At 41.4% G+C, this 13220-nt stretch overlaps 1 protein-coding gene across 4 annotated transcripts in view; it reads left to right on the top strand.

Moving 5' to 3' along the window:
- Nucleotides 1-13220, top strand: part of CELSR1 (cadherin EGF LAG seven-pass G-type receptor 1) — a 260863-nt gene that overhangs the window by 159299 nt on the left and 88344 nt on the right. For all 4 annotated transcript variants that reach the window (XM_048836251.2, XM_075124485.1, XM_075124487.1 and 1 more), the window contains exon 5: nt 2671-2759. In XM_048836251.2, coding sequence (XP_048692208.2) covers nt 2671-2759 — 89 coding nt within the window. The remainder of the gene's footprint in view (nt 1-2670; nt 2760-13220) is intronic.

The raw sequence follows: 13220 nt of genomic DNA on the forward strand, positions 1-13220 counted from the left end.
TTCTTATTTGAGTTCCTTCAGAATTCTTGTGTGAATACCGTCTGGTCCTGGTGACTCATTATTAATTTATCAGTTTGTTCCGAAACCTCTCCTATTGCCACCTCAGCCTCCTCAGATTTGTACCTAAAAAGAATGGCTCAGGTGTGGCAATCTTCCTCACATCTTCTGCAGTGAAGACTGATGCAAAGAATTCATTCAGCTTCTCTGCGACAGCCTTATCTTCCTTGAGTGCTCCTTTAGCATATTTGTGTGTATATTTATACATATATGTGCACATATAATAACATATGCATTTTTAAAATGAAATAATCCTCTTATTTTAATTTTTTCTACTTTAAAAGGGATGTTATTGGGTCCCATCTGGCTGCAATTTAGGTTTTATTTAAAATACAGTTTTACAAAATGTAAGACCAAGAGAATTAGAAGCCTAACTTCCCCTGGAGTGTGGGTGCTCGCAAATGCACCACTGTAAATCCATTTATATTTACTCCATTGATTTATACCAATGTACTTGTGAGCAGACATTGGCACTTTGTGTTTAATTCCTTTAGTTTTATTTCTGCATTATTACCTACAGAGCTCAAAAGCATGTTTTTAGATAAACTTTTTAATGGATAAGTGTTATGAAATAATGTGTTCCTGTTTTGAGAGTTTTGTTTTATTCTGTATTGCCTGTCCTTTGCTTGCCTAAACAAGAACTAGATTGTTAGGAAGACAGCCTGAAGATGAATGAGAATAGGCTAAATTCAGCTGGTGTATATTCGAGGAATCCATTTAAATCAATGAAGTTTCATTTGGATTTGCACCAGTGCAAATGAGAGCAGAATTTGGCCCAATATATTTAGAGATGCTGTTCTCTTTGGAAGGAGAATGGTTTGTTTTGTATCTATGGGTAAAAATTAACATGAAGGTGCAAGTTTTGGACATGTTGGCAGTCACTTTTGCCTATGGAGTAACATGTCCCACCTTTTTTTCTTTTTTTTTTTTAGCAGAGATCAAGACAAAATAATTAGGGATCAATGTGTCTTTCTTCACAAAAGCTTGCTTATGAACTTCTAGCGTAATTTTTCATTATGCTTATCAATGACTGAGGCCCCTTTCAAGGTAAATGTAGACCAGATACTAAACTGTAGTCTGTACTGTTTGAATAATCAAGGTGTATTTAAGGGATAGTCATAGACACAGAAGAGAATAGTGAAAGGTTACTTATGAATGTAGAGGAGAATGCACGTTTTATGTTCAATATGTGAAACTATCAGCTTTGTTAGCTTGTGGGAGAGGAGTTGTTTTTTCTGTGACTTATTATATAGGTAGTTTGTCTAATGTTCTTTCTTCTCTTCTTCCTCTGTAACAGGAACTTTTGTCCAAGTGTTTAAAAAAGGGGTCGGGTGGGGGGGAAACCAAAGCACTTTGCCAGGCCCTTATGTACTTTTGCTGCAAATGTTTGTTTTGTCATTACTTCACAGCAGCAATGAATAATCACCATGCTAGTAGTTCTGGTTTGCATACCTGACTTAACACCCTCTACTCTTACAAATACAATATACAAAGCAACCCTGATTTTAAACAATGATTGGATGCAAACTGTATTGGTTAACCACAAAGTTAGAAATTAAAAATTCTTCTGAGAAAAGTATTTCATTTCTGTAACACTCCTTTCAGTAGAGCTGTCAGATTCCAGCTTCTCAGCCTTGATTAGAAGTAGATTTCATTGATATGCTTTTAGCCAGCAAGATACACTTCAAACCAGAAATCAGACTTTTGTTAATGACAGAAAAAGCAGCAAAACGTATGTCAATGTGTTCTCATTTGACAACTTTTTCAATAGTTCTGTTTGTCCTGAACATCTCCTTTTATGTTCTGCAGAAGCAAAAAGAAACATGTTTCACTGACGTCGGTGTTACAGAAGTCACTTTTACGTGTGTGCCCACAAAATAGACTCAAGTAAAACTGAGAGTACTCAGCAACTCACAGACTCACACTCAAAATTCTTGCTTGTTAAATTACCATCAGTATATACAGTACTGTATTAGGCCTGGATAGAATATCAGGGTTGGAAGGGACCTCAGGAGGTCATCTAGTCCAACCCCCTGGTCAAAAGCAGGACCCATACCCAATTAAATCATCCCAGCCAGGGCTTTGTCAAGCCTAACTTAAAAACTTCTAAGGAAGGAGATTCCGCCACCTCCCTAGGCAACCATTCCAGTGTTTCACCACTCTCCTAGTGAAAAAGTTTTTCCTAATATCCAACCTAAACCTCCCCCACTGCAACTTGAGACCATTACTCCTTGTCCTGTCCTCTTCCACCACTGAGAATAGTCTAGAACCATCCTCCCTGGAACTACCTCTCAGGTAGTTGAAAGCAGCTATCAAATCCTCCCTCATTCTTCTCTTCTGCAGACTAAACAATCCCAGTTCCCTCAGCCTCTCCTCATAACTCATGTGTTCCAGACCCGTAATCATTTTTGTTGCCCTTCGCTGGACTCTCTCCAATTTATCCACATCCTTCTTGTAGTGTGGATCTCATGGGTGGCTGGTAAACTATTGTCTTTCGGGCAGGACTGTCTTTCTGTTCGTGTTTTGTACAATGCTGAGCAGGTCACTAAATCAAAGTAACAGTGATGGTGACAATTTTTTTTTTCTCTCCTCATGTTCCAACTAACATTTCAGGGGAGACCACTACAACAGTTGCACCGTTTGTTCCAGGAGGGGTCAGTGATGGACAATGGCACTCTGTTCAGGTGCAGTACTACAACAAGGTAAGGTAGAACACTACAGGGGCACTATGTGTAAAGTAGTAAAGACAATGGGCCAGTTAGTGTGTCCTCAGCACAGTTTCATTAATTTCAGTGGAGTAACACCAATTTAGACCACCTGAGGATCTGGCCCAGCGTATGTAGTTGCCCTGGGATTTCTGTTTTTCTTTTCATTTTTAAATAACCCTGGCACTAGTCCTGCTCACCTGACTGAAGCAAAACTCCCCTGGGTTCTTCTAGAATCTAGTCATAGTAGGGGGCGCAGGCTTGGGTCCTTTGAGGAAGAATAAAATTGAAAATGTTCAGTTATTTTGGGCTTTTTTAGTTTTCAGTTCTTCTAAACTCCCTAATGGTTGCTGAGGGGATGCATTGAATCACCACATTCCCCAACCACTCTGTCCATGCCCTTTGCATGGTCAAGACCACTCAGTTTTGGGGTTGCTCAGACTCAAGGTGGAGGGAAGACTGTGACTGTTTTGTGCTGCCACAGCTTCCTCACCGGTAGACTTTCCTTTTGCGGGCCCTCTGACAGCATCTGCTATTGCCTTTTGATATTTTTTACCAGATTCTGATATTAATATTCATTACAGTAGCTAAGTACTGAAAAAGCAGGCAGCACTGCAAGCCATGTATTTCTATTTTGGGGCATTCTCCCATGAAAATTCATGTAAAAGAAACAACATACTGTATACAGAGAATTGGAAAGTTAAGCTATGATATGGTATTTTTTGAGTAATCAGGACTGATCCTACTAAAAAATTTTCATTTGCCATGTACAAAGATATAAGAGATTAGATTTAATGGAAAAAAGGCTATTCCATACACTCAACAAACTAATTAAGAGGTGCAAGGATGCTTATGTGCTCTGTGGGTAGCTTATGGGAAATGTAAGTTGCTGTTTGATTATGTCAGGGATCTAGGAACACAAGCCATTTCTGTAAAGAACAAAAGAAGGCTTTGAGATTAAATATTGGGTCATAGTTTAGACACAAGTTTCAGAGCTCCTGTATCTGTAATGGAATTAAATAAATTGTATGGTTATTCAAAACTGGTGCTTTTTAGTCTGACATGATAGCATTATGAAGGATTAAATAAAGAAATAGATGCATACTGCTGGCTGTGTTAGAAAGGAAAGAGGATACTAATGTAAGAAGATAAATAGAAGATGAAGGATTAATATAATCAACAAGTTCTTTTTCCCAGTGCTGCATCCTTTCACCACAATTTGTGTGCGACTTTAAATGAGAGTATTAGGATTTTCATCAGATTCATAGGTAGTGTCTTCTTGCCTAAGGATATTTTATGGAGAAAATAAAATCATATCCAGTTGTGCATTTATTCCTGGATTATGTGCCTTTATATTCACTGTACAACAGAGAAACAGAAGTGTAACTTTTATGTATGTGACCCTGGATACAACGAAAGTCTTTCCTGTAATCTGTAAAACACTGTTTTTGCATGTTCTTGGCTCTCCCCCCCCCAAGAAAGTAGCTTTAATATAAAGGGAATTATTTACTGAAATGATAAAGAAACCCTTAACATATTTCCTGGTGAGCCATTTCTCTTCATGGGCCAGCAAGCACAGGGAAAGGAACATACATCAGCGGAAGGTTGGATTGCACAGTATGGCTACTAGTTTAAAATTCTAAAGTGCTGCCAAAAAGATAAGGAGTTGAAACAGCTCCAGCGTATTCTCTAAAAGGAAAAGTGATCCTATGCAGTGGTTAAAAATAAACCTTTGCCTCATTTTCAGAGTTTGTTTCTGTTTATTAAAGGGATAGTATAAGTTATTCTGCTAGCATAGTCAAGGGTATTTTACTGTTTTAAAGCATTTGCTTATTTGTCTGCCTCTGACTGTGGTACCCCTCCCTCTGAGCTGGGGTGGATGAATCCCCACTGTGAGAGTGGTTCTCAGTGTGAGGGGACTCTTAGGGCCTGTGTGCTGCCCTCTTCCTCCCAACTGCAGATCAAGGCTCACTGGCAAGGGAGGACAGAGGGTCCTCTGTCAGTTCTGCCATGCCAGGAGGAGAGCGCAGGGAGCTCAGCACTTGGGATCAGGGTCAGAAACTGGCCTGCTGGGCTTCCCTGAAATATTCTCCCTGCTTTGCCATTTTCTTTGGAGGAGATTCTTGGGGGGTCACAGATGCTCGGTTCTGAGCCTTCCAGTGGGCATATGGGCCTTTCCCCTTCTATCTCCCAGACTGCTCCAGCTCTTTGAGGAGAAGGGGACATACAGGTGTTCCTTCCATGTTTCTCTGATGCTGTTCCCTAGAGGGTAGTTATTCCCCCTCCCTCCTATTCTATTGTTAAAAATGCACCAGCTTAGTTTTTGGGATGGGCAAGGAGCCAAAGTTGGGCCTTTCCCCACTTCCCTGGTCATCTCACGGCTGTTGACATTAAAAGAAGTTGCAATCTCTTCAGGCTGGCCCTGCCCCCTGTGAATGATACAGGAGTTGACCTGAGGAGGGCTTTTGTCTGCAAGCAAGAAGTGAAATGAGAGGGCCAGCGGGCGGAAGGGCGCTAAGCTAGCACAGTGAATCTAAAAATATGTTTTCATAAAGAGAGGTTAGCATTGGCCCCCACATTTATAGAAAGGGATGGCCTGGAAAAAAGGAGTGAAACTTTAAGAGTAAAATCAAGCACTGAAGAATGCAATAAATGCCATGGTTCTTTTAACAAGTTCTGAATACAATAAGGACAGTACTTAGGTGAACAATATAGCTCAACAGTCTAATGTAATAAAGTGGTGCAGTGAGGAAGGATTGTTGAGGTTTTTATGGGCAAGGGTAGAAGGAATCAAAAATTATTTCACTCTTAATTTCACCTTTCAGCTAATAGTCCCTTCTCATCTTCTGTAAACAACCCAGTGAGGTAGTTAACAGTAGACATCTTCTCTGTCTCATACTATTGATTTAAAGGTATGATATTACTTTTAATCACCTAATGCTGTATTTTTGTTGTAGGGACTCTGAATAATCACTCCCATTCTTTCCACTGATTCCAGGCATGGAAACTCACTGCCACAGTTATTGTTCATGATTTATAAGCCAGACACTAGACATCAAAACATAGGGCCTGATTCACCACTCTGTTACTCCTGTTTTATGCCAGCGTAGCTTCGTTCACTTCAGGGGTTTTGAACTTACATAAAATGCAGTGATGAACCATGCATTCAATGTGGTAACGACTCTTTTGAGAGGTATGCATACGTCTGCTTTTTAATATAAAAGACTGATGCCATCTTACTGTGGTAAATCAAGCTTTGGTATCTTCAGCAGTTTATTTGGGAAATCTCTAGCATTGGGGTTGGGGAGGGGAAATCGCACTCAGGTCTCAAAGTGAGTCACATGTGTAGTACTTAACAAATAATGTAAACTATAGTTCAGGCTCCTAAAGTGCCCCTCCAGGGGAGTGCATACCTTGCACCATCTCTCAAGGATGCTGCAGCATGCTCCTCAGCAGCCAGTCCTGCTGGCTGGGTAGGACTGGCTGCTGGCAAGATAGAGCCATGGCCTTGTCTTCTCCTGGCCCCCCCCCCTTGAGGCACCCTGGTGTAACGGAGGGGATGGTTAGTTCTTTGCTTCTAGTGATATTTATTTGTAAGGCAATTCCTTGGCAGGCTTATGTTTTAACAAGGTTTGAAGATAAAAAGTCCCTGTGAGGAGTTTGCTAAGGCTGATAATTTAGGGATTTGTGTTATGCCAAGATAAATGGGATGTTGTGTCTAAACTTGATATAACTCAGACATGTTTGAATAACGGAATGCCTAAAACGTATGGCTTCATTTAAATTACCCACACAAGCAGGTTTGGAGGGGGAGATAACTCCATATTGTTCACAGGACAGTGTTCATTTTTCAGCCTTGCACCATTTCCAAAAATCCCGCCTTTTCTCCAGTCACACAGCACAAGCTCTCATCCGGCACCTCATCAACTACCATCTTGACCACTGTAGCCTTCTGCTCTCTGGCTTCTCAAACACACACATCACCTCCCAGCTCAAGGCCAAAACACAGCTACAGTACTTAGATAATCTTCTTTGCCCGTCATTTGGACCATGTCACCCACCTCGATGAATCCGTTGACAGGCTCCCCCTTCACTGTATCAGACTCCAGTGTCTTGTCCTCTTCTTTAACGCCCTTCACAACTTTGCCCCTGCCTATTTATTTGCTCTTGGAACTTGCTGAGTTGCCCCTTCCCTGTCTGCTCTGTCAACAATAGCGGCTCTATATTGTCTGCTTCTCCCACGCACCTCTTTGCACTTTCTTCAGTGCTGGTCCTTGCACATGGAGCTCCTTCCCCGAGCTAGGTGCGTAGCTTCTACCCTGTCCTCTTTCAAACCCCTCCTCTTCTGAATTCTACCAGGATGTTTATGGGAAACTTGCAACTGATAATAAATGAATAGATGGCCATTGGGAACTCGTGCTGTCTATTTTATTAATGGATCTATATTTTATCATTTAAAAAATTTAAATGGCTCAGTATAAATCTGCCCCACCCTACCCTGCTCTTGTTGAGCTTCATTCCCCTTCCAACCCCATTTGTCGTCGCTCCCCCCCACCCCATCTACTTCACTGTGGTCCGTCCATTTGTCCGTCTCCTGGACCATCACTTCTGTGCTGTGTAATGCACTACCTATTTGCATGTTTTAAGCTCCCTGAATTCACTCACAAGGCCCAAGCGTTTCCACTCTTAACTCGCTAATGCTGTGCTGCCTATAGTGTATCTTACTGATCCGTACAGAAAAGCCCTTTTGTTATTCTCTGTCCTCAGACAGGTAGACAGTCTGTCTTTGGGCTGCAAGCTTCTTGGGACAGGGACTGTCTCCTTTTTTCCTACACACCTGGAAAATGCCTAACACACTGTAGGTGCTACCACACACAAACAACTCAGAACGTTCGAGATGTGCACCTAGCAGGTCTGTGTGACTATGTATTCTTATCATCGTTACACTTAATCTTCCTTCCGTTGGTTTGTTACCCCCCTCCCCCCCTTCCCCCCCCCCACCCCTTTCAAAATATCTCGTTTTCAAAGAGGTTGTAAGCTCTTCAGGACAGGGTCCCCGTCTTTCTGTGTTTATACAGCACCTAGCACAAACAGGCCTTGATTCTAATTGGGTCCAATGCAGCTATTGCTGCTGAGAGGGTTGTGATATCTATGCAAAACTCCCATTGACTTCAGTGGGACTTCCATGTCAGGAGAGGCCCCAGCGAGTAGGGAAAGCAGCATTTAACCAGATTGTAGACTATCTTGGAAGATCCATTTTAACTGTCTGTCAGTTTATATTTTATTCAAATGAATGAACTGATCTTATCTTTGAATCATTAGCTTTGAACAAAGTGCAGGCAGTTTGTGAAATTTGTAAGGCAATCAGTGACACTTTGAGTGTCCCTGAAATTTGGATTCCATGAATGGCTGACTTGGGAGTGTGTGGGCTCTCCTACGGGGTTCCTAATTGTTTGATAGTTGAATGTTTAAAATACAAGCCTGCAAGTCTCAACTATTCCAAAACAGGCCAGTGGTGTGGATAGCTCCTTAGCTGTGAGTTTAGATTTATTTCTGCAGCTGAATCAAGGTGATGTTGGGTATGAATGAGGTAAGCTTGGAAATGACACCCCAGGAGTTTGTTTAAAATTAATTCAGAAAAGGTTTGCTTGTTAAAGTTACTGGTAACATTGTTAACAGAGTGTTAGTCAGAAAGTGACCCCCTCATCAGTTGCTTTACTTCTGAGAAGAGACAGATGTTTTAAATACAGAAGCAAGAGGTCAGTCTCTACCCCAGCTTTGCATTTTGTACTAGTTCCTCTAAGGAAAATAAATGTGCAGCCAGTTGTACTATAGGGAGCACGGAGTGGTGAGGTTTTAGTGTGAGTGCCCTGCTGTGCCGAAGGGCCAGATTGCATGCTTAAGAAAATGGATTATTTGTCTGCAGGGTGTCCCAGGAGGCAAAATCCCTCTTTTCACTCCCCAGCAGGCTGGGGGTGAGTGGAAGCTGCATCATCCATGTGAATTGTGCAGGCTTCTCCCCCAATGTGCAGTCAACCTGATGTGTGGGCTAGTAGGGAAAGGAAAGTGTGACCGTGGCTCTGTGCCACCACCACCATATCATTCCTCCCTATCCCCTTGGGGGGATCTGTGCTCCTCGGATATAGTCCGTGTGCTTACCAGGCATAGGGGGTCCATGGCCTCCTTACTACTTTCTCTAAGGGGCCACTTCCTCTCTTTCCCTGAGGAGTACTTGGGGGTGGAGTTTGTCCTGCCTGCCTCCTCTACTGCAGGGCGGATCCCTGATGCTTCTTCCCCTCCCAGCCTCCTGGCTGGTGGCTGTCAGCTCCTGCCAAGCCTCTGCCTCTGCTATTAGGAAACCTTAGGGCTTCCTCTCAGACTACATAGTTGGAGGCAAGGCTTATGCTGTTTTGGGTCCCTGTTTTAATCTCCCCCACCTTCTTTCACACACATTGATATTATCCTTAAAATTATGCCATATGGGGCAATGATCAGCCCTAACCTCACTCTATTACAAGGTGCGGGTGAGGGAAATAGAGAGTGTAACCACCCTTTAAGCTTTAGCATGTTAATCATACTACTTCCCAATGGTGCTTAATGCCAGTGACCACCGGACAGTGTAATTCCATTTCAGACTTAGGCAACGTGCAGCGGTGTTCAGTAAGAAACATCACAGCAGTTCTGCACTTGCTCAAATGTTCAGCATTCTGCTACAAACACTAATGTGTGTTTATGCAAAAACATCACAGTAGCAAAGATAACAATTATCAGAGGAGGAGAGGCAGGAATAAAGTTTTAATTAACATGTACTGATGAAAATGATTCTCTCCCTCCGCCTCCTTTGGCATCAGTTGACAGCCTTCTTGATTTCAATTTAAATGCCTAAGACAGATAGATGTCTTAGTGGTGGCAATGGTGATTCTGAATTGAATTTCCTGGATAACAAACACTGTGGGGAAAGAACTAGGAGCTTTCAGCCAGTGACTTTGCTTCAGTGTCAGTCTCATATTAAAAGTCTTGTCAGCTCCCCATTAACAAGATATCTGTTTACCTGCCAGTCATGTTTCTTGCAGTAATAGATGTTTGCTGACTTTTGGGAGGGAACGGAGGGTGGGAATTAATGTATTTGAAATTTTTAATTTCATCTTCACCGATTCAACTGGTGCACATGTGCAAATTGTTTATCTTCAGGGGTCCTGATCCTGCTACCACTAAAGTCAATGGGAGGTGTGCTGTTGAATTTAAAGGTGACCTGCAATGTAAACAGCATTATTTTAAAGCATGTTTTAATGTCCCTTTTGTAACTTTATATTGCATAAAGAAGGCCTTTAAACTTTTTAAGGTTTTTCTTTTAATTTTGCATATTTTACATTATGACTTCAAGTCTTACCTACCGTATTCTATCGGGAAGAATTTTTGGACATCTAGAGAAGTGGTAGGATTATGACACTATATATATCAAGAACGTGAAATCTGGTTAATTAAGAAAGGAAAGGTGATTTTTATTCAGACTGTTGAAAACACTTGTTTTTTTGGTTTGTTTCATTTTTAACCCCTATTCAGGTGACTAGTGAAGCAATCTTCAGGGTATTCCTGTGTCCAATATGACGAATAGAGAATTGGGAACCATCATCCATCTACCATATTCCATAGACTGGTAGTTTAATGATAAATGGCAAGGGTCTTCCCTTATCTTACTTAAACATTAAAGAACCTCTGTTTTCCAAGGATAGTGTATCTCTGAAAGGCTCCAGCAAAATGTACTGTACAGTATTTTAGACACCAGCTTGGCAGCATACTGACTAATCTTCCTTTGGATTTGGTAGTTTCCAATTATCGCGCCTGCTTTATGTAATTTTTAGGTAATTTTAGTATTGTCCCATTGGCATCTTCATTTCAATTAGCTGAGCTTCCAACCAAGACACATTTCTTGGAAGAGAGGGAAAAGAGACTGTCCCTTTGTTTTTCGGTGCTAAATATTCCTTGTAAATCTTCCTCAAGATGAGCATGTCCCACTTCCCTAAGATTGATGTTTTCATAAATATAGGGCCTTGTCTACCTTGTGCAGTTGTGCACATCAGTGGGGAGTGAATTCTCATATGCACCAATACGTCACTCACTAACTGGCCCTTTTAGACCTTTCTGGCACGCACTAAAAGCTCCTAGTGTATGTTAATTTAATCTTGTCTCAAACATAACTACATTAACATGCGCTAAGGAACTTTCAGTGCACACTAGCAGAGTCAACACAGGCCAGCTGGTGTGGATTAGAATTCACAGCCCACTGATGTTCACCACTTCACCGTGTAGACAAGCTGTAGGAATTATTTGTTACTTTGGAAGAAGAGGAGGAAGTAATGGGGGAAGATATCCCCAGTAAACTAAATGTTGGTGAAAAGTGAGAGCCCTGGATGGTGAAGTCCTCTGTTAAGCCACAGAACAGATAAAGTAATGGGCAGTAGCAGTGCAAGCTTCCCCCATTACTCTACTAATGTGCCTCTACTCTAACTAGAGTGAGCCCAACGAAGGCGAGACATTAGTTTAGTCTTCATAAATATTAAGTCCTTGGCCTCTGCAGAGTCTGCCAACGTGAGTGGCAATGGATACATTTAGTGATGTTGACACTCATCCACCAAGAATAGAAACAAAACCACCAGGCCACCCAGTGGTAACCACTTTCAGTAATGATAATGTTGATTAAGAAATCCAGGGTTAATTTCACATGCAGCACCACACTTGATCGCAGCCTATATTTGTCTGAGAAGGTTTTACTGAACCTAGTAATAATAGATTTTGTTTTCCTAGTTGAAAACTTCAACCTATTGTTCCAAACTTTTAGTACAACTGCAGTTTTGTTCAGAATTCAAGTTACATCCATAAACTTATATTCCAGTTATTCCTGACTGACTCATCACCTAAGGGTGTTATTCGTCATTTGGCAGGAGATAAAAATGGTTTAAGTATAGACATGTTTCTTTGATTATTACAGGGTATGTGTATGTATATGTATATGTGGCGTGTACTTATGTGTTTATATGTAAATTAAGTCAGGGTTGCTTAAAAATGTTACTGCCCTACAGGCTAAGTGTGCTTTTTCAACAGCTCAATAGAACATAAGGTAATTTCCCGACAGGCCAGAAATCCTGCACAGAACAGAAAATCCTTATGGAAACCTTGACTGTATATGTACTGTGTATGTTTCAGTAATTCAGTCAAACCACAGAATGACTTGAGCATCTCACTAAATGACTCATGAAATGACTCACAAAAGTAAGGCTTGCAAGATCAGACCAAGTGTCTGTGACAGAAGCTGTTCAGTCTTCCACTGGTGGTCAAGAATTCATTCCTTGCAACTGCTCAGGGCCCAAGAACTATAAAAACAGCAGGTGTAAATGCTTCAGAAAGAATCTGGAAAGTAAGTGTCACTTGAGCCTTAAGGCTTCCAGTAAGTAAGCATATATAATACGAACACCACACTATTCGCTGTAATTGGGTGAAGGATGTCCTCTTATATTTGACAGTATGCAATAAGGTGTAATTCCTTTACTCCTTTGTTTAATTCACTGGATTTGTTTAGGCCATTGAGCCAGTGTCTAGTCCTTATTTTCAGGTGTTTGAACAAAGTTTTAGACACTAGGTGAAAGGCCCAAGTGCACCAAATTTTTCTAAACCACTCTCGTTTCCTTTCACAGGTGTTACAATTAGCAAGGATATTTAACATTTCGGTTTAACATTTCCTGATGGATTGTCAGGACATGTCACTTTTAGGGCACAATATCAGACATCTCTCTGTTCCCGCTTTTCCCAGCCCTTATCCAGTTCACAATCACATGGCCCAGCCCCGCAAACTCTTACATAAATAGCCAATATTCGCCTGAGTAATACCCTTGAAATATTATTTTTATTTGACCACTCTTTGTGAGGAAAGAATTGAGTGCAACTGTCTGTTAGACACAGTTGAATTTTATTTCTCTATATTTCCAAACTAAACATGCAAATTCTTCTGTGCAAGATAAACATAAAAGTGCATAAGAACATAAGGATGGCCATACTGGGCCAGACCAAAGGTCCATCCAGCCCAGTATCCTGTCTACCGCCAGTGGCCAATGCCAGGTCCCCTAGAAGGAGTGAACCTAACAGGTAATGATCAAGTGATCTCTCTCCTGCCATCCATCTCCACCCTCTGACAAACAGAGGCTAAGGACACCATTCCTTACCCATCCTGGCTAATAGCCATTAATGGACTTAACCTCCATGAATTTATCCAGTTCTCTTTTAAACCCTGTTATAGTCCTAGCCTTCACAACTTCCTCAGGCAAGGAGTTCCACAGGTTGACTGTGCACTGAGTGAAGAAGAACTTCCTTTTATTTATTTTAAACCTGCTACCCATTAATTTCATTTGGTGGCCCCTAGTTCTTATATTATGGGAACAAGTAAATAACTTTTCCTTATTCACT

The sequence above is a fragment of the Caretta caretta genome, chromosome 1 (assembly GCF_965140235.1).
Source record: "Caretta caretta isolate rCarCar2 chromosome 1, rCarCar1.hap1, whole genome shotgun sequence".
Lineage (NCBI taxonomy): Eukaryota > Metazoa > Chordata > Testudines > Cheloniidae > Caretta > Caretta caretta.